Genomic DNA, 20,358 nt, shown 5'->3' with positions numbered 1-20,358 from the left:
TTGCAGTTAGCACTCCAGGGCTTATCCTACATCACAATAAGCCTCATCTTTTTCCAGTGGAGTGAATGGTAGATCTGAACTTCTGTCCTTGAGGTTACCACCCCAATGCGTAACCCACTACACCACCAGAGCTCTTTTTCTATGAGTTGTTGTTGTTGCTAAGTATTATCAGTTGGTACCAAATCACAGTGATCCTGTATAGAGTTTCCAAGTAGCAGTTAGGGGGTTCGAGCTACTGACCTTATGATTCACAAGGTCAATTTGAGTTTATCCTACAGCACCACATCAGGAGTTTCTTACTCTTTCTCACTCTAAGAGTTGCTGTTGTTGACTACTGTCGAGTCGATTCTGACCCATAGCGACTATGTATAGAGTTTCCAAGGAGCAGCTGGTGAGTTTGACCCTCCGACCTTGAGTAGGATTCATTTAATCTGAGATCAGTTTAAAAGTCAGAAGTATCAAAATCCTCCCCAAATGTTGGACACAGAGGTCACAGGGCTGAGTAGAGAGAGAATCCTTAGGCCTAAAACTCTACCTCAAAGAATGTAGGTTCTTCTACCCTATTCATGTCAGGAGAGGATAGCATAATCTTTATAAAACAATCCAAATGCCATGACCACTAATCATTTCATCAATGAAAATTCATTTCTGGTATCCATTACACCAATTAACAAACCATTTGGAGTTCATTAAAAACAAAGATGGCCGAAACAATGACAATAGCTGCTTTTAGAGTACAGTTTTTTGTTTGTTTGTTTGTTTGTTTGTTTGTTTGTTTGTTTTTGGGTAAGACCTTTGAAAATCTACCACTATCCAGACACATTTATCTTTTATTAGAGTACAAAGTTTTGACCAACAAATCTCATGTATTCCTTAACTATAATTAATGTACATCTATATCAGGGTTGCTATGGGGTCAGAATCGACTCGACAGCACTTAACAACAACAACAATATTTAATGCTCTAAGATATATAATATCATAGATCTAAAATACAAATTAAACACAGCTCTTAAGATAATTGTTAGCACCATTTTTCTAACACCAAATAAATAAAATCAGTTTAGACAACATTGGAGTCAATGTGTCTGTAATGTTAAATGGTTTTGTACTTTTGTGAAATGAACAATTAACACTTACAAATAAAGCAATAACATATGTTTGACTAAATGTCTAATTTTCAAGGATCTGTGCTGTAGTTTGGTTAATAACTGCTTATTGAACAAACAGGATGACTATGGAGCTTAGAAAATGATGTTAAAATGTGAGTGAAGTTGACTAGTGTTCCCTAGGATGCAAGTAGTGAGTTGAAATAAAAAAATTCAAAACTAATTTTTCTTTCATGAGAAATTAAAAACTAGAAATGAGCATTTTTCCAGAATTAAATTATTTAATATAGTGGTCAGTGACATAAATTATCACTCTGGAGATGAAATTTATCCTCATCTGTTGTAGTATTTTCACTTTTAGGAATCATTTCTTTGTACTTCATTTTTACTATGTTTTCCTATTTACTGGTGTGTAAACTCCATGACAAATACCATCAGCCTGATTTTATACTCACACACAAGTGCTATGCAGATTCTCGTACTTCCAAAATACACAATCTCCAAAGTTCAATCCTTGAATGTAATGCTTATTTATTAACTCATTATTGTATTCACTATTATTGTATTCATTCTTGTATTCACTAGCATTTATTGAGTAGTAGCTATGGATCAGACATAGAAAGCTAAAGTTATGAAAGTCACAGTTCCTGCCTCACGTAGATAACAGCCAAGTAGGGAGACCAGGAGGTGGTCTAGACCTGTTCCTCATTTCTCTCATCTTCTTAGACTAACAGGCTGTCAAAGGAACGTTCTTTTCATGGTCATGGTAGAAGTACATGTGCATAAACCCAACTGTAAAAACAGTATGGCAGAGGAATCTGACCTCCTCTAACTTCACAAAGGAGGAAGAAGAGTAAGAGCAACAGCTGAAGGCTGATTCTTATGACAAGGAGATCAGATATGCCTCTATCCTCCAACTTTTTTGCAAATTGTGGTACCAACCATCCCTCCTCACAACATTCTGTACTTCTCTGCTAGGTCCAAAAATTCATTGCAATGGCCACTTAGAATTCACAGTCAATATTCATGATTATGGGGTTTATTAGGGAAGTAACAAGTTACAATTCAGAATCAGAAATGACTGAGGATTTAGTTCTTCGTTCAGGATACACTCGTCTCCTATAAACACAGGCACAGGTCTCTCTAGCCTTTGGTTCTGTAACCCCCTCACAGTAGCTTGGGCAAGTGTTACAAAGCTCTTTTATCTCCTCTGATAATTGGCCAGAAGCAATCAATTCTGCCATTAAGTCTCAGCCTGAAGGTGCTCAGCTTTAGTTCTATGATTTGGCAAACTTAGTTCCATCAAGTACCTAGAGGCACCCCACTCTACCAGCAAAGGTGCTTCTGACCAAAGGTGCTCAGTTTTCTCCCTCTATGGATTGGGAAGCCTACTGTAGCATCTCCTCCTGATTTCTTGGTTTGGCTGCTGCTATTTCTCTGCTACTGCCTCACCAGTGTTATAATTCTCTCTGTCTCCTGGGTTAAGGAGGTTCTAAGGGCCAGGATCAGAAAGTGGGCACAAATGGCACATTCCCCTCCCAGCTCTTCTTTCTTGGCAGTCTTGAGACCCCTTCTTTTCTGTCTCTAAGATGTCTCATTTTAAGTTTAGTGGGATGTCAAAACCAACCAGTCTTCACATTAGGGTCTTGGTGTGGCGCTGTGGGTTAATGCACTGGACTGCAAAGTCGGTTTGTACCGCAAGGTCACTGGTTCAAGCTTACCAGCTGCTCCTTGGAAATCCTATATAGGATTTGGGTTGGAACTGACTCAAAGATATTTAACAACAACAAGAAGTCCTACAACGGTGTCTTTATGTACTTTATTAGTAAGCTATCCAATTCTTTAGGAGCACTATGACTGTAGGATAAGCTCTGGACTGCTAACCACAAGGTCAGCGGTTCTAGCCCACCAAGTGCTCTTTGGAAAAAAGATAGGATTTTCTGTTTCCTCTAAGATTTACAGTTTCAGAAACCCTATGAAGGGTCACTATAAGTTGGAACTGACTCAACAGCACTTAGCAACAACAATCAAAGCTCCCAAAACAAGAACCTCACATTTGCATAGTCTTATTTAGTCATTTGATTCTAGTTATAAAGACTATAGTTAGAAGAGCTATTGTGAGTAATTTACTGCATTGCACCAACCATGCAAACACATGCAAGCCTCTTCTTGCTTCCTGTCTACTGACATCCTATTGATCAAAACCAGTGAAATGACCAAACACAGATCACAGTGTGGAGAAGTATCATTTGCCTCTCTTAAGAGGAGGTACACAGACACAAGGAAAAAAGCATGGTGGGACACAGAATTGGGGCCAATATTTCAGACTTTCCTTTACATCTATACTGTAGACATTCTGAAACCTTTGATCAAAGCTTGCATATTTCCTTGTGTTTGCTCTGCTCATCTACATATCTGTAACATCCAAAATGTTAATAGAAGTTACCTTGGGGCAATGATGTTAAGAACTTTTAACTTTTTTACATTAAAAAAATATATACGTATTTCTAACTTTTTTCTGACTACAATACACAGAAATTAATTTTATAATGTTTTAAATAGTTTTTTTTGTGGTTAAAAGCAACTACTAATACTTTTTTAAAGCATGTGGCATGATTGCAGATTCTGCTACTATCTGTAAAGGATTGAAATTGATTTTCCTTCTATTGAAGATACACACAAAAAATACACATTGAGTACTTAATATTTTCAGGGAGTAGAATGTGGTTCAATTTTGTAAAAGGAGTTGAACTATACTTTCAAAGGCTTTAAAATTGGTAGGGTGCAATTCTAAAAAACAAATAATTATAGTGCACTACAACTCAAAATGAGGCAAACACAGTAACAATTAGGGAAAAGAAAAGCTTCCTGTGAGAAGAGAGATCATGTTAGGTTGGGGGAATTCACAAAATGTTTCTTAGAGGAGCAAGCATTATAAATGATCCTCAAAAGGTGACCCTCACAAATTCATTCTCATCTCAGTGTTTATTGTTTTGATTCAAATGGAAGAAAAGCTGGCCAAGGAATGGTAGGTGAGCATACAGACTGATTGATATGTCAGGAGAGAAATTTTCTTGTCACTCTCTTTAGCTGCCAGTAACCTTAACAGCTAAATACCAAAAAGTTCAGAGAAGTACAATGTTCTTGTGTCATCACAACTGGGACATGCAAGGTTTGAAATTAACCACACTTTGATTCAATTCAACAATTTGTACGTGTGCAGAGTTTATATAATTGAAAGGGGAATACTGTTAGGTGGTTTGACTTTGCTTCAAATTGGGTTTTAAGCCCTTGGTGAAGGCTTAAAAATTACCTTCCTAGTTCTTGAGACCCTGAGTTAAGCTTTTTTGGTCCTGTTTCCATCTGCAAATGGCTCAACATTCACATATGTGTATTATGGACTGCCTATGTGAATATACAAAAAACTTTATTAAGCCAAATGCACAAACATGAGTGAAAACAATACCCAAAAAAGGGTATTTCCTTTCAATGAGATTCTCTAACAGCAGGGCAAATTGACACATTTTTATGATTTTCAAACTGTAATATCCGTTGGTTTACTTGTCTATGAGTCTCAGGGTGACATAAACTGTTAAACATTCAACTACTAGCTGGAAGATTGGTGATTCAAACCCACCCAGAGTGTCTTAGAAGATAGGCTTAGTGATTTGCTTCCAAAAGGTCATAACCTATGAAGCAGTTCTACTCTGTATACCTGGGTCACTATGAGCTGGAGTTGACTGGGGGAAACTAAAGACAACAAAAACAAGTCTGCTATTTCATTAAGAGAGTTTCTGAAAGACTAGTTTGCATTGTTGCTGTTGTTTTTGTCAAGTGCCATAGAGTCTACTCTGACCCATAGAGACCCTATATAGTGTTTCCGAGGAGCAGCTTATGAGCTTAAATTGCCGATCTTGCAGTCAAACGGCTTTGCAGTCTGGTGCAATAACCCACAGCACTACACCAATGAGGAATTCATACTTTAGTCGATTTCTCAGGACATTGACAACTGAATCAGAAATGGTAAAGGCAAACAAAAGTAATCAATATTGTTGTTATTAATGTGTACCACTGAGCTTTTTCCAACTCATAGTCGCCTTATGTAGGATTTCTGAGAGCGGCTGCCGAGTTTGAACTGCCAAGCTTGTTATTGCAAGTCGAGTGCTTATTCTACTGTACCACATCAAGACCCATATCAACATTAATGATATACTTTAATTTCAAAAAAGTCCCGGTGTGGAGTCGTAGGGTAAGTACTAGACCACAAAGTTGGTTTAAACTGCAACAAAAGTTCGAAAGTTCAAATCCACCAGTCGCTACTCAGAAACCCTATGCAAGGTGGCTAGGAGGTGGAACAGACTCAACAGCATTTAATAACAGCCAACTAAATATTCCAGCAAGGAATCATCTATTTCAAACCAGGCCTATAACAATATATTGAGGGATATCATTGCCGACATCCAAAGGATCTTGGCTAAAAGCAGAGAATAGCAGAAAGATGTTTACCTGTGCTGTATTGACTACGTAAAGGCTTTTGATTGTGTGGATCATGACAAGCTATGGACAACATTGTGAAGTATGAGTATTCCAGAACACTTAATTGTGCTTATGAGAAATCTGTACCTGGACCAAGAAGTAGTTGTTCGAACAAAACATGGGAACACTGAATGGTTTAAAATTAAGAAAGGTTGTATTCTTTTACCATACGTATTCAACCTCTATGCTGAGCAAATAATCTGAGAAGCTGGGTTCTATGAAGAAAAATATGGCATCAGGATTGGAGGAAGACTCATTAACAACCTGCAATATGCAGATGGTACAACCTTGCTTGCTGAAAGTGAAGAGGACTTAAAACGTTTACTTATGAAGATCAAAGATCACAGCCCTCAGATGGATTACATCTCAATGTAAAGAAAACAAAAATCCTTATCACTGGATCTATCAACAATGGAGAAAATATTGAAGTTGTCAAGGATGTCGTTCTGGCTTGGCTCAACTATCAACACTATTGGAAGCAGCAGTCAAGAAATCAAACGACGTATTGCATTAGACAAATCTGCTGCACAACACCTTTTTAAAGTGTTGAAGAGCAAAGATGTCAGCCTAAGGATTAAGGTGCACCTGACCCAAGCCATGATATTTTCAATAACCTTGTATGCATATGAAAGCTGCACAGTGAATAAGAAAGACCGTAGAGGAATTGATGCTTTTGAGTTTATGGTGTTGGAGGAGAATATTGAAAGTGCCATGGGCTGCCAAAAGAACCAATAGATCCGTTTTGGAAGAAGTGCAGCCAGAGTACCTCTTGGAGGCCAAGTTGGCCAAACTTCGTCTCTCCTACTTCAGACAAATTGTCAGGAGGGACCAGTCACTGGAGAAAGATATCATGTTTGGTAAGGTGGTGGGTCAGAGAAAAAGAGGAAGACTCCCAACAAGATGGATTAACCAAGTGGCAGCATCGATGGACTCAAGCGTGGCAACAGTAGTAAAGTTGACTTAGGATCGGGCAGTGTTTTGTTCTGTTGTGCATAAGGTCGCTATGAGTAGGTACTGACTTGATGGCACCTAACAACAACAACTATAACAATGAAGAACATCTTTTCTTTGATATAACTATAAAAAAAGAATGTCTTTGGAGTGGATTGGGCATGTATTGCCTCAGTGTGATCTGGAGAGTAAGGAAGTACATGTGTGCTCAGAAACAAAAATAAAGAAGAAGAAAAAGAAAGAAATTCATATACTTCTCCATTCTTAAAAAAAGGAAGTAGTAGTGACATCACCTTCTAACTAAAATTGAGCTTGTTTACAAGTCAAATAATTACATAATAGAATGCCTTCTTTAGGGTTATGAAGTAACTAGGATGATTAAGAAGAGTTTTCTTATAAATATTATATAATTATTTCATTCATCCAACAAATATTTCTTAAACACCTATGATGTAGTAGATTCTGGGGACAAAGTAGTAAGTGAAGGGAAAGATAAAATTTCTGTCCTCAAAAAATTTTGAGTTGAGTTGGGAAGAGGAATTAAAAGAATGGCATACATAATACTTGTTCTTTTATGTCAATGAGTTGGTTACAACTCATAGGAATGCTAAGGGATCTGAGAGTGACTGGTGGGTTTGAACTGCCGACCTTGAGGTTACTAGTCCAATGCTTGTTCTACAGTTGTTGGGGTTGTTAAGTGCTATCTAGTTAGTTTTGACTTATAGTAAGTCTATATAGGGTTTCTGAGGCTGTAGCATAGTGGATACGAATCAGGCTGCTATCCTCAGTGTCAGCAGTTCGAAACTACCAGCTGTTCCACAGGAGAAAGATGAGGCTTTCTGCTCTTGTAAAGATTACAGCCTCGGAAACCCTGTATAGGGTTACTATGAGTCGCACATAACAACAACAAATCTTTATGAGAGCAGATTTTCTCCCCACAGAACGGCTGGTAGTTTGTAACTGCTGACCTTGAGGTTAGCAGCCAGACTCGTTACTGCTAAGCTACCAGAGAAAGTGGTAAAAACGAGAGGAATATAGTACCAAGAGGAGTTAAGAGATCTACTTAGGGAGGAAGGTCAGAGAAAGCTTATCCATTACAGAAGTTATGATTCACCCAATGAAGACCAGACGTTGACTGGGAAAAGAGTAAAAGAAGTACAAAGTAAGGAAAGACCACACAAGGGAAGTCTGATGTGGAAGTGATACAGGGCTTGTTTAAGAAATTTAGAGAATGGGAAGAGGGAAAGGAAATGTTATAGGACAGACTGGGACTTAAAAACATGATAAAAAATTTACTTTCTGTCCTATTTTAAGAGCTATGAGAAGCTGTCGAAATATTTCCATCAACTGGTTGATATAATTAGGCCTACATTTTGAAAAACTGATTCCAGCTCTGGTTTTAAGTAAAAGGACCCAGAATAGCTTTAAGAGAAGTATTTAAGAAACTCCTGCTCAAGTTCTGGCAAGGTATAGTGGTGGCAGGAAAGGAATTGACTGCACAGTAAATTTCTAATTCAACCTTTCCATTGCTAAAGTAGTTCCAGCTTTGGTGAAGCTGTTAGCAGGCAAAAAGATGCCCAGCCTTCCTGATTTTATGGTCCTTCCTGCATCATAAACATGAGAACTGGAAGGTACATTTTCCTAAAAGGCCAGAGACACCTTCAGTGCTGGAAAGGACAATAGTGACAACTATACAATTCATTATTCAACCAGGACACATCTGAAAGAGAAAGGGCTTCTATTAATAATTACTGTCAAAACAGAGGTAACGCAGGATTACCTTAGGCAAAGCTGGTTGCCTTAGAAAGAAGGAAAACGACAGTTTATCCTATCATATTCCCTTTGCTATTATTTTGCAGATTGCAATGCAAACATATATATTTAGCTTACTCCAAGGTCACTTTTATTTTTATATTTTCTGCTGTATTTAATACATTCAGAAGATAATATATTTCTCTTTATTATTCTGTGATTGCTGATCATTTACAGTTATCCAGGAAAAGACCATTCTTGAGCATTGATACTCAAATTTGGAGGCACCAACCAGGAGCTCCTTAGAAATGGATAATCTTAGATCCAGTCTTAGACTTACTGAATTAAAATCTTCATTTTAACAAGATTTCTAAGTAATCCACATGCATATTAAAGACTCAGAAAAGACTCTTCTACAGTGAGAAAGCATTTTATAATGTGACTGTGCATGCACATACATATGTATATTGTTGTTGTTGTTGTTAAGTGCCGTCGAGTCGGTTCCGACCCATAGCGACTCTGTACAGGGTTTCCGAGGCTATAAATCTTTACGGGAGCAGAACGCCTCATCTTTCTCCCGCGGAACAGCTGGTAGTTTCGAACTGTTGGCCTTAAAGTTCGCAGCCCGATTCGTAACCACTACGCTACCAGAGCTCCTTGGGTGGTGAAATCAGTTCTGACTCATAGCGACCCTCCAGTCATGCTCCATCTTCACAATTGTTGTGCTTGAGCCCACTGATGCTGCCACTGTGTCAATCCATCTCATTGGGAATTTTCCTCTCTTTGCTGATCTTCCACTTTACCAAGCATGATGTCCTTCTCCAGAGACTGGTCTTTCCTGATAATATGTCCAAAGTATGAGAGACAAAGTCTGGCCATCCTGGCTGCCCTTCTTCCAACACAGACTTTGTTTGCGCTTCTGGCAGTCCGTGACACCTTCAATGTTCTTCACCAACACCACAACTCAAATGCATCAATTCTTCTATGATCTTCCTTATTCACTGTCCAACTTTCACATGTATATGAGGTTATTGAAAAATACCATGGCTTGCATCCTTAGTCCTCAGATTTATGTCTCTGTTCTTGAACACTGTGAAGAGGTCTTTGCCACAGATTTGCCTAATGCAACATACATCGTTTGATTTCTTCCCTTCTGCTTGCATGAGTGTTGGTTGTGGATCCAAGCAAAACAAAGTCTTTGAGAACTTATATTTTTTCTCCATTTATTATGATATTATTTATTGGTCTGAATCCTCTCCTGGTGTGGTGCTATAGGATATATGTTGGACTTTTAACAAAACGGTTGATGGTTCAAACCCACCAACCACTGCTCAGAAAACCTATACAGGGTCACTATGAGTCAGAACCAATTATAAGTCATTTAACAACAACATTTATTGGTCCAGTTGTAGTCTTTGATCTTCATCAGTAAGTATTTTAAATCCTTTTTATTTTCAGAAGGTTGGTGTTAAGTGCTGTCCAGTTAGTTCCGACTCATCTCAACCCTGCTAAGGAGCAGCCGGTGGGTTTGAACTGCCGACCTTGTCCAATACTGATCCTACAGTGCCACAACCGGAGTCCATGCTTTCAGCACAGTGTATGCATAAACGAAATAAAAGTTGAATGAAATGGGTAGGAACCTACTCTATGGCTCCTAGCAAAACCTACGGGGGGGGGGGGGAACAATCATAAAATAGGTTTCAGTATACTCTCATGGATTGAGAAAGTAGTTTGAAAAGCACAACTCTAGAGCCTCTAGAAACAATCCAAAGAATAGGATGGGGCCTGGGAGGCGGCAGTAGGGAGGGAAGCATGGGGATGCTATGGAAAATATAGGGCTAAGTTCAAATTCTTTCTGAAAATGCTTGTACTTATTCATTCCTGAGTAAATGCTCAGAGAGAAGCACTCCAGAGTGGTGTAGGAGGGAGGAGTGGGGCAGTTGAAAGTTTACTAAAGTCCTGAAAGGGGCTGGTCTAGGGGAGATGATTGACAGCCACGCGAGAACGCGAGGGCTGGAAGCGGAGGAGAGGGAGCAGGCTCTCCGGCGGCGGGAGGTCCTGCCCAGCTGTTGGTGAGGAGTTTCCTGTTTCCCCCGCAGCGCCCGGGTGAAGTTGAGTGAGTCACTCGCGCGCACGGACAGACAACACCCCCGCGCGCGCACATGCCCTGGGCAGGAGCCGGCCTCCTGCGCAGCTCCCCTCGGCCGCCGGGGGCCTCCCCGCGCTCCGGCGACTTCCAGGCCCCCTGCTAGCTCACTCGCGGGCGCCACATCTGGCTCGCACATCTGCCCTGCCGCCCGGCGCGGGGTTCGGAGAGGGCGCGGCGCGGAGGCACAGCCAGGAGCCGGGGGAGGCGCCGTCCGCTGCGCTTGGGGCTTGGTCTATGAAGAGCAGCGGGCTTTACCATGGGTCGGGGGCTGCTCAGGGGCCTGTGGCCGCTGCACATCGTCCTGTGGACACGCATCGCCAGCACGATTCCACAGCAAGTTCAGAAGTCGGGTGAGTGGCCCTCAACCTGGGATTGGCGGGGCACCGGGGGTCTCCTGGCCTCCCCGCCCCTTCTCTGCGTTTGACAGTCGGCCCCGGGAACTTAGCGCTAGAGCGGAAACGGGGCAAGTTTTCCTTCGCTGCACCCAAGCAGTCGGACTCTCAGAATCTCAGGGATGCGGGAATTTTCCCTTAAAAAGAGAAAGAAAGTTAAAATGGAAGGGGGCTCGGAGCACGTTTGGTCCTCTTTGTGTAACTAGGAAAGACGTTGTGTTGGCTGCGTCCGAGGCGAGCCCCCAGCCCCGGAAAGGGAAGTTTGAGAAGTTGGTGATCTGAAGGTGACTGAGGAACAGCGGCCCGGTGCGGCAGCCACTGAGGCCAGCCTGGCAGCTCTCTCACCTGGGGACACCGCAGCAGCGATGCTCACCTGGCCAGGCCGAGCGCTCACTCAAGTTCCCTCGGAGAACACCCCCTTATGGCCAGTTACTTATCCCTGAGATCCTGGAAGTGGTTATACGTCCCGTCAGCCCGGCTCCTGAGGCCTGAATACTGGAGAAAAGTTTCAAGAAAAGAAATGATTTCCGAAGGAAAGCGATCTGTTGTTATCCACTTGGCTTGAATGGCTTAGGAAGTGGGGATGGTCAGGTGGAATGAACAGAATTACTCTGGGAGCTTAGTGGTTACGATCGGGCTTCTAACCTCAAGGTCAGCAGTTCGAAACTACCAGCCATTCAACGGGAAACAGATGAGTTTTTTTGCTCCCATAAAGATTTATAGCCTCGAAACCCTATATAGGGTCTCTATGAGTAGGAACCATCACCACCACCAGATGCTAGATGCTGGGAGTGTTGCCTTCAGGGAATTGGTTCTCTGTAGTTTTCTTTTGGAAGTGTTAACATCGTAAAATGACTGCACACTAAATCAATCTTGATCTAGAACTTAAAAAAAAAAAAAAATTGCAGTAATTGAGAACAGAATCCCTGCAACCTCAAAGGTTGTGCAGCTATAGTCCATAAAACTGAGTATCTGCCGCTGCTATGGTCTGGGTAACTGAATCTTATAACAAGTCGTCTAATAACAAGTTGTCTAATCTTTCTGGGCTTCAGCTTCCTGGTCTGTCAAATGCCATGATTGAATTTAGATAACTTTATGTTCCCTTTCTCATTAACATCCCCCCCCAAAGCCCTGATGAGTTGGAAATGAACTGTGTAGATACAGGATGAATTGCAGAGGATGTTGACAGCTCACATTCACACTTATTTACCATTGGGCCCAAACTGACTTAGGTTTGAGTGGGAGAAATATGGAGGAGAGTCTACATGGTAAATTTCACAGAGATTTTTAAGCAGATTGGGAACTTTAAAAAATTATGGCTTGTATTGAAGGTGGCATGGGCTGGGAGTTTTTAGTGGAATGAGGAAGAAGCACTATTGTAAGCAAAATATTGTAACATATTTGAGTTCTAGGGTTTAATAGAATCTCAGTGTTTCCTTCTTGGATGTTTTCCTATATTTGTAGTAGCAGTGTGCTCAAGTGTCTTTGATTTTACAACAGACTCTTAAATTCTGAGCTGTATTTTGGTAATAAATATTAAAAATGACACCCCTACTTTTATTTGTACATTAAAAATCAATAAAACTTTAGTTTTAGATTATGAAAGAAGGAAATTATTGGGCCCTGATTTTATTAGTCTATATGAAATAGGCTTTGTTTACAAGGATAAGATTTATGATTTGCAAATTCCAGACTCAATAGTTTATGAGTCAGGTTCATTGAATCTATACATACACACATTTAAATAATTAGCTCTAAAAGCCTAGTTGCTTTTTTCCTGATTTAAAAAAAAAAGCAGTTTTACAAAACCTAAAGTTTTTATATTTTTATGGAATTAAAGTTTTATAATGTTTGAGCCAAGAGTTACTTTTGAATTTCTAGTCATCTGAATCAAATTAAGTTTTTGAAGATGGTTGAAAGTTGAAGAAAAGAATAGTGGAGGAGTCTAATTCCACTTGTATTTTTAATTTTTCATGTATGAAATTAGTTGTAGAATTTTTCCTAACATAATTCAGAATATCTCAGTGTAAGATAAGATGAAGAAATGACATTGCATATAGCCTCCAATTAGGTCAGCTGAAAGAACATCTTCTTTTTAGTAGGTTGATGCATGGGTAAAGAACTTCAGTATAAGGACAAATTTCACTAATTAGTACATTTGTCCATTTTTAGCTTTTGTTTTAGACTTAGTAGATTTACTTTAACTAAATGCTTAAAAATAGAATACTTTTTTTGAGGAAACCTACATGTCTGAAAACTCTTCAGATTTGAAGAGTATGCTTTTTTTTTCTTTTCAGTAGATTGTACCTAAGAGAAGATTGTTGCGTAAACTGTAGATAAAAATGTCAAAGGATTACGTTCTCTCTGATTGCTTCAGTCACTTTAACAACACATTTGTACTGTGAGGGTTAGAAACTGGAAACCAGTAGGCCCATATTGTGATCTTTGGTATGTTTACTTTTATTTTCATAAAGCACATTTTCCCCTTCAGGCCACTTCCTTTAATAACATCTTACTTTTAATCAGTTATGGCTTATACAAAATACGAATTGTATTTTGAATTCAGTGCTGACTTTTTGAGATAGCATTGCATGGTGGCAGCAACTCCTTATTGCCTGAGAAATTAGCATAACTGCTAACTACTTTCTATTTCAGTTGACTATTTACTGTTGCTCAGTAGCAACATGACTCTTAAAATTTTTCTTTAGGTTCATTTTTCTAACCCTATTTCCCCAGTTATGAGTGACATTGATTGGTGCCATTGTAAAAAGTGGCTATTACTCATTCTTCCCTTCCAGCAATATTTATTGAGAGGCTACTTGCACCCTACAGGACACACACCATCATGAATGAGTAAGACTGACATAGTCTTTGCCCTCATTGAGTTTAACATCAAGGACAGTGTTGTGAGCCATGAGAAGGATACACATTTTAAACCTTTGTACTCTGAGCATTATTAAATATTGGTGTTCTATTTTCTAGGCTCCCCACCCTCATCTTCAAAAGTCCATTCTTTGTTGAATGCACTAGGAGGGTGTGCACAGTGAATATTGGCTTCTCTGGCCTTCCAACATGTTTTTTCCATTGACCAGTTGTCACTTTTCTACTAATGCCTGGTTACAGGTCCCAGTTGGGTCACCTTTAATTCCATTCTCCAGTGAAATTAACCAGTATGATGAACCCAATATGTCTATTCAGTGTTCCCTTGGAAGACAGACTGAGATAGAAGAATATATGGTACCAGTTTTGGAAAAAGGTCATCCTGGGTTCTAAAGCCCACATTCCATTCAGTTGTTGTGTCAACTGTTGCATGTTATTTTACTGTCTTTCAGTGCCCTCATTTTTAAAGTGGGAATTACAGAACCTGCTTCATGGAGTTATATTGTTGTTGTTAAATGCTGTTGTGTTGGTTCTGACTCATGGCACTCTCTCTGTATAGGGTGTCCAAGGAACGGCTGATGAGTTTGAACCATGGACCTTTTGGCTAACTTATTGTTCTTAAGTGCTGTCAACTTGGTTTCAACCCATAGTGACCCTGTATAGGGTTCCTGGGGATCGGCTGGTGGACTTGAAGCGCTGACCTTGGCAGACCTTATAGTTCAAACTGACCTTGCAGTCCAGTCCATTATTCTGCAGCTCCACACCAGGACTCTTTCATTATGTTGTTGTTGTTAAGCGCTATCTAGTCGGTTCCTACCCATAGAAACCCTGAACAGAGTTTCCGAGGCTGTAAATCTTTACGGGAGCAGAAAGCCTCATCTTTCTCCCGTGGAGCAGCTGGTAGTTTTGAACTGCTGACCTTGGGGTTTGTAGCCCGATTCGTAACCACTATGCTACCAGATAGGAATGATTAAATAAAATTATGTTTTAAAGTGCTTAGCAAAGTACCTGCAGCATAATAAGTGCTCAGATAATTTCACCTTATATTATTATGAGTATTAGCTCTTTAACCTGGCCCATTGAACCTCGCGACTTTGCAGCTTGACATCACACCAAGCTCCACACTTTCTCTTATTGTTGATAACATCTTCACTCAATTCCTATCACATGCTGTGTGCAGATTAGCTTTTGCTTAAGCTAGTACCTCTGTATAGAACCCTTGCTACTTGGCTAATTTTCATTCATCTTTTAAGACCTAATTCCAGGTGTCATCTTTTTTAGGAAGCCTGCTTGGAATGTCCCAAACTGAGCTAAATGCTCTTTCCTGGGTCTAGGCCTTTCTAAGTTCTTAAAAATAGTAAGCTGAAATTATGTCTTTATGTGACTTCTTGCCCCTCAGATATTTTGGTATGCCCACCTGATCAATCAAAGGTGTGTCATATTCGTATTCTCCAAGGCCTCATGCAGTGCCTGGCACATCATTTGGTGGTAGTGGTTATGTGCCATGGAGTCGGTTCCAACACATAATGACCTTGCATAGGATTTCCTAAACTGCAGATCTTTACGGGAGCAGAAAGCCTCATCTTTCTCCCTCAAAATGGCTGTTAGTTTCGAACTGCTGACCATGAAGTTAGCAGCCCAACTCATAGCTACTATGCTACCAAAGTTGGTGGTGGTGGTCCTAGTGACCCTGTACAGGGTTTCCAAATCTGTAAATCTTTACAGGAGCAGAAAGCCTCATCTTTCTCCAGCGGAACAGCTGGTAGTTTCAAACTGCTGACCTTGAGGTTAGCAGCCCGATTTGTTAGCACCAAAGTTAAGTGCTGCACTGTGCCTATACGTCATCCTGTTGGGGGTAGTGCAACCGAGGAATAGCATTTTTTTTTACCAACAGTGACTGTTTTTGAGAGTTTGGTCTTAATATTAAAATCTTCACTTTCACTGAAAATAGTTAGGCTTTCATGTAAATGAGTAAATTGACTGTTTTAATAGTGTGGAATTTGTTCCTTTGTTCTGATGGCATATGGAAAAAGCTCTGAACAATTCAAAGTTTTTATCTAACCCCTTTAACAGTGTTGAATTACTCAGTAATGCCACTTGGCATTACTTATCTAATTTAATCTTCAAAAGATACCCGCAAGATAACTTTTATTATCTTTATTTTTTAAGTGGAGAAAATGATGTCTCTTCAAGGTCACTTGAGGTTCATCTCTATGAATGTGTGTTGTTTTATGGCCAGTCTTTCTGGCTGTTTTTCATGGAGTAATAAAGGTGTGTACATATGTGCTGGGAAGGAAGTGGGTGAGGGAGGTGAGGAGTATTAATATTCAAAAGAAGAAAAATTTACTGGCTAGCATTTTCAATTCTTTGCTACTAACTTAATTGATTGCCTTTGTTTATGTGCTTTGCCTTCTTTTGAGTTGTTTTTACACTATAGAAAATCAAGATAAGGTAGTGTTTTGTTTTGTTTTGAACAAGGATTCTCTACTGTTCCTAATCTGATAATAGCATTTTGGTGGTGGGACACTGCAGGTGACCCATGGTTTGACCATTGAGAGTAGTTGGATGTGCACTCTGGTAGCGTGATGGCTACAAGTTGGGCTGCGAACCTCAAGGTCAGCAAACTACCAGCAGTTTCACAGAAGAAAGATGAGGCTTTCTGCTCCTGTAAAGATTTATAGCCTTGGAAACCCTATATAGGGTCACTGTGAGTTGGAACCGACTCCCTGGCACGCCACCGCCGCCACCAACGTGGTCAGCTGGACTACTAACCACAAGATTAGTGGTTCAAACCCATCAGCTGCTCAATGGAAACCTTATACAGGGTCGCTATGGGTCGGAACCGAATCAACGGCACTTAACAACAACACCACCACCACCAATAGCATTATCAACCCCAAATTCCAGTCATATAGTACCATGATCTGTGGACAGACTTCAAACTATATTTCTGGTGAGGACAGGAAGAACTGAACTTACTCAACGTAACAAAGGACAAGAGGACAACTTGAATTTTGAGGACCCACTAACTAAAAAACATGTAGGTAGTTAACTTTCTCCCTCACCCATTCCACCAGTATTACTTCTGCTATCATCCTTTTAGAGCTTGGCATTCATTATGGAGCAATGTGTCCTAGGGCATCATCACCTTACGGCATTTTGCTTATAGACCTTTAGGCTCTTGATGGTTCCCTAGCATCTCTGTTCTATTTACAGAGTTGGAGTATATAATGGATTTAGCTGCAGGACAAGTTCTTTGTCACTGCTGAGATTCAAATTTAGGAAAGGCTGTATGCTCTCAAGACATGTGATTCTTTATTTTTTATGAGATATTCCTTGCCCACCCATCCAGCAGTTTTTCAGCTCCTTATATAAAATATAGGATTAATGTGGGGAACAAGGGGGAAACACGCGAAAGAGATTTTGACTTTCTTTAGAGGTTGCCACTCTTATTCTTCTCTGGGCAAGTCCTTGCCCATAGAGTGAGGAGACTTGTAGCTCTGTGAGTCCATACAGCACTCCCCTTTTTATACCATAGTTTGGGCACCTGGCTACCTGTAATTCCCTGCCCAGGAGGTCCTGAACCAGCTTCTGTGGCCTGTAGGAATGCTTGGAGTTATCTTCCTGAGGGCTTTTATTGTTATTGGTTATATGTGCATTTTGTCAAGGTTCACGTTGATGCAGGATTCATGGAGTGGATAAAGGAAGGCAGATATTGGCTGGTACCCAGTGACAATCTCTCCCTGTATCAGCCAATTCCAAGAATTCACAAGTTAAACCTGAACTCCTAAGATGTTATGAAGATACATTTTTCAATCAAAGTGTTGTTGTTAAGTGCTGTTGAGTTGGTTCTAACTCATAGTGACCCTGCATAGGGTTTACAAGGAGCAGTTGGTGAGCTTGAACCACTGACCTTACTGTTAGCATTCCAGTGCTTATCCTACAGTGCCACACCAGGACACAATCAAGGTAGGAGAATAAAAATCACAAACTCATTGCTATCGAGTTGATTCTGACTCATAGTGACCCTGTGTATAGTGTTTTTGAGACTGTAAATCTTTACTGAAGCAAAAAGTCTCATCTTTCTCCTGTGGAGTGCCTGATAGGTTTTAAAGGCCAACTCAGTGCTTATCCTACTTTGACATCAGGGCTCCTTGGTAGGAGAATAGAGCATGTTTGGCTGAACGTCTTGTTAGCTTGTTTTATAATGTTAAATATTTTGTTTTATGATAGGTGGATCTCCATTGGTACGCTTGTTGTGCCCTGTTAGAAGTCTGTGTGGCATTAGTCACATTCTTTGTAGAGGTATTCAGTAGAAGGAAGTTTTTGTCAATTGTATTGTAATTTCTCTGTAGTAGGAGCATTGTTCACTAATAAAAATTTATGTTATAAAACTATGAATCTGCTATCATAGTGTTATATTTCCTTTGAAAAAGTCAGATTTTCATTATGTTGTTTATTCATTTGACATGTCCTAAATCAAAAGAAAAGAAAAGTTCTTACTTCCCTAGCTGCATTTCCTCCTCAGCTTATTGAAAACATTACAGCAAGGTGACTCTTATCTTGGTGTTTTCAGCTACTATTGTAAATATTTCACTTGAGTAGTCCATGGCCTTCTCAAATCCCTTAGGAGAAGTAAGCAAATTAGGAGAATTAAAGGAAGTAAAAAGGTCTCCCAGTGATATAAAAAGTATACAGTAGTCTATAAGTAGGTATTTAAGAAAACCAGGGGCTTGACAGAATAGGTGTGGATGTCTTTGAAGGAAAATATGGGGTCAGGTGTATATTTCTAGCAGATGCCAGAGCAGCTTTTTATTGTTGTAAACCATACCAGAGATCCATGGCCTGTAGGGGTGACACACTCTTCTGCTTAGGAATGACTCTCTGTCACCCTGAAAGTCTATATTATTTTTCTGCACAAGCAAATGGAATCTGCTGTATACCCCGTGAGAGGTTTCCATCTCTAGGTACCTTGACTCCAGAGACCGTATGGATAGGTTTCCAATAATGGTAGTTGAGCTATCTTATGATTTGCCTCGGCCACACTGAGCACTTGACGTATACTATTTAATCCTTAAAATAAGTCAGAAGCAAGTTTCCATTTTATAGGCAGAACACTAAATCATCTGGAGATTAAGAAATTTGCCTAAAGTTACTCAGTTAACCAATGATTATGCTGAAATTTGAAGCCAGATAGTCTGGCATAGGGATCTAGATAGAGCTCTAATCATTATACTATATTGAGATGATACTGCTTGGATGACATAAACCACTTCTCCATTATCTCATAGGTAGGAGGAGATTCTGGGTGTTCAAAGAAATAATGATTATATCCAACATTTTTCTTGTGCTTAAGCATTTTTCAGTTAACTTCCTTAGCAAAAATAAATAAATAAAATAAAGTTTGGATAATACATCAGGTAGTCAGACATGCTCATCTTGTGATCTCCATGGGAAAATTCAGTATGTGCAGCAAATGATACAGTATTGGCTGAATCATGGAACCGTTATGTCATCAAGGAGTCTAAGTAGTCTCATTTTATATGGAAGAAATAAGGGAGTTCAAGGATGCATCAGATATGAAGGGAAATGGTGATTGAATGCCAAGGAGCATTTACCATGAAGTCAATAGAACTTAAAGATGTCTTCCTGATATAATCCTTCCTGTGGCCTGAGAGAAGCCTTAGCAATGAAACTAATCAGAGTCATCTTGTCAAAAGGTATTTAAGAAAATTTGAAATGCCTTGAGCCTTACAGATCACATACTAAAGAAACTTCATAGTGATTTCCCTAATTTGGAAGCTATCTACAAACTTTATGCGACTTTATCTATAGAATAAGTTAGAAAGTTGAAACAAGTTTCCCAAATTAGTCACTAATCACAAATTGATCAACAAAAGTTACTAAAGGAAACACTGGGATACATTTTCTATTCTTTTTATATAGTATATTGCAAAGTGTTGTTGGAAAAGGCGATTCAAAATTATGTAGTCAAAAATATGTGGTGCTTTAGGCTAAACATTGGATTGCTAATCGTAAACTTGGCAGTTCAAACCCAGCTCCTTCATGGAAAAGCTATATAGGATCACTCTGAGTTGGAACCAACTCAATGGCACTTAACAATAACAGTAAAATATTTAGGAAAAATGTTTCAAAGATGTGTCAGTCATATCATTAGTAAGAATAATTTCTTTCAAATTTTATATCTAGTACTTGTAACATAAAATTTTGCTATTTTTGTGACATTTTAAATTCTAACTGCATATTTACTTTATTACTAAATCTCTATTCTTGTATTTTGTATTCTTTGTCTTAAAGAATGCCCCTGAAATTTATATTGTTCAGCTTCCATGAGAATGGAGTCTACACTATGGTAGAATTTGCCTGTTGGCTTGGAAAAGAAATAAAATATATAAAATGCCCCCCTTACTTACAAATATAAACTAAAATCTGTGGTGTTATATCACCAAACCAATTTTTTATTATAGCATTACCCATACTCTTCATTACTTTTTAAAGTTAGGGACTACACTCCAAATAGAAAAGAGACAAATATGTAATGGTTCCAGAACCTTGATGTTAAATGATA

The 20,358-nt window shown here is 39.5% G+C and overlaps 1 protein-coding gene across 1 annotated transcript in view; it reads left to right on the top strand.

Moving 5' to 3' along the window:
* The first annotated feature begins 10,753 nt into the window (after window positions 1–10,753).
* LOC102819221 (TGF-beta receptor type-2-like) overlaps window positions 10,754–20,358 on the top strand; it is a 101,897-nt gene continuing 92,292 nt past the window's right edge. Inside the window, 1 exon segment of the mRNA XM_006851595.1 lies at window positions 10,754–10,847. Within this exon segment, the coding sequence (XP_006851657.1) occupies window positions 10,754–10,847 (94 nt within the window).

The sequence above is a fragment of the Chrysochloris asiatica genome, unplaced genomic scaffold (assembly GCF_000296735.1).
Source record: "Chrysochloris asiatica unplaced genomic scaffold, ChrAsi1.0 scaffold00030, whole genome shotgun sequence".
NCBI lineage: Eukaryota > Metazoa > Chordata > Mammalia > Afrosoricida > Chrysochloridae > Chrysochloris > Chrysochloris asiatica.
Note: the sequence above shows the minus strand (reverse complement) of the source record. Positions and strands in the feature narration are given on the sequence as shown.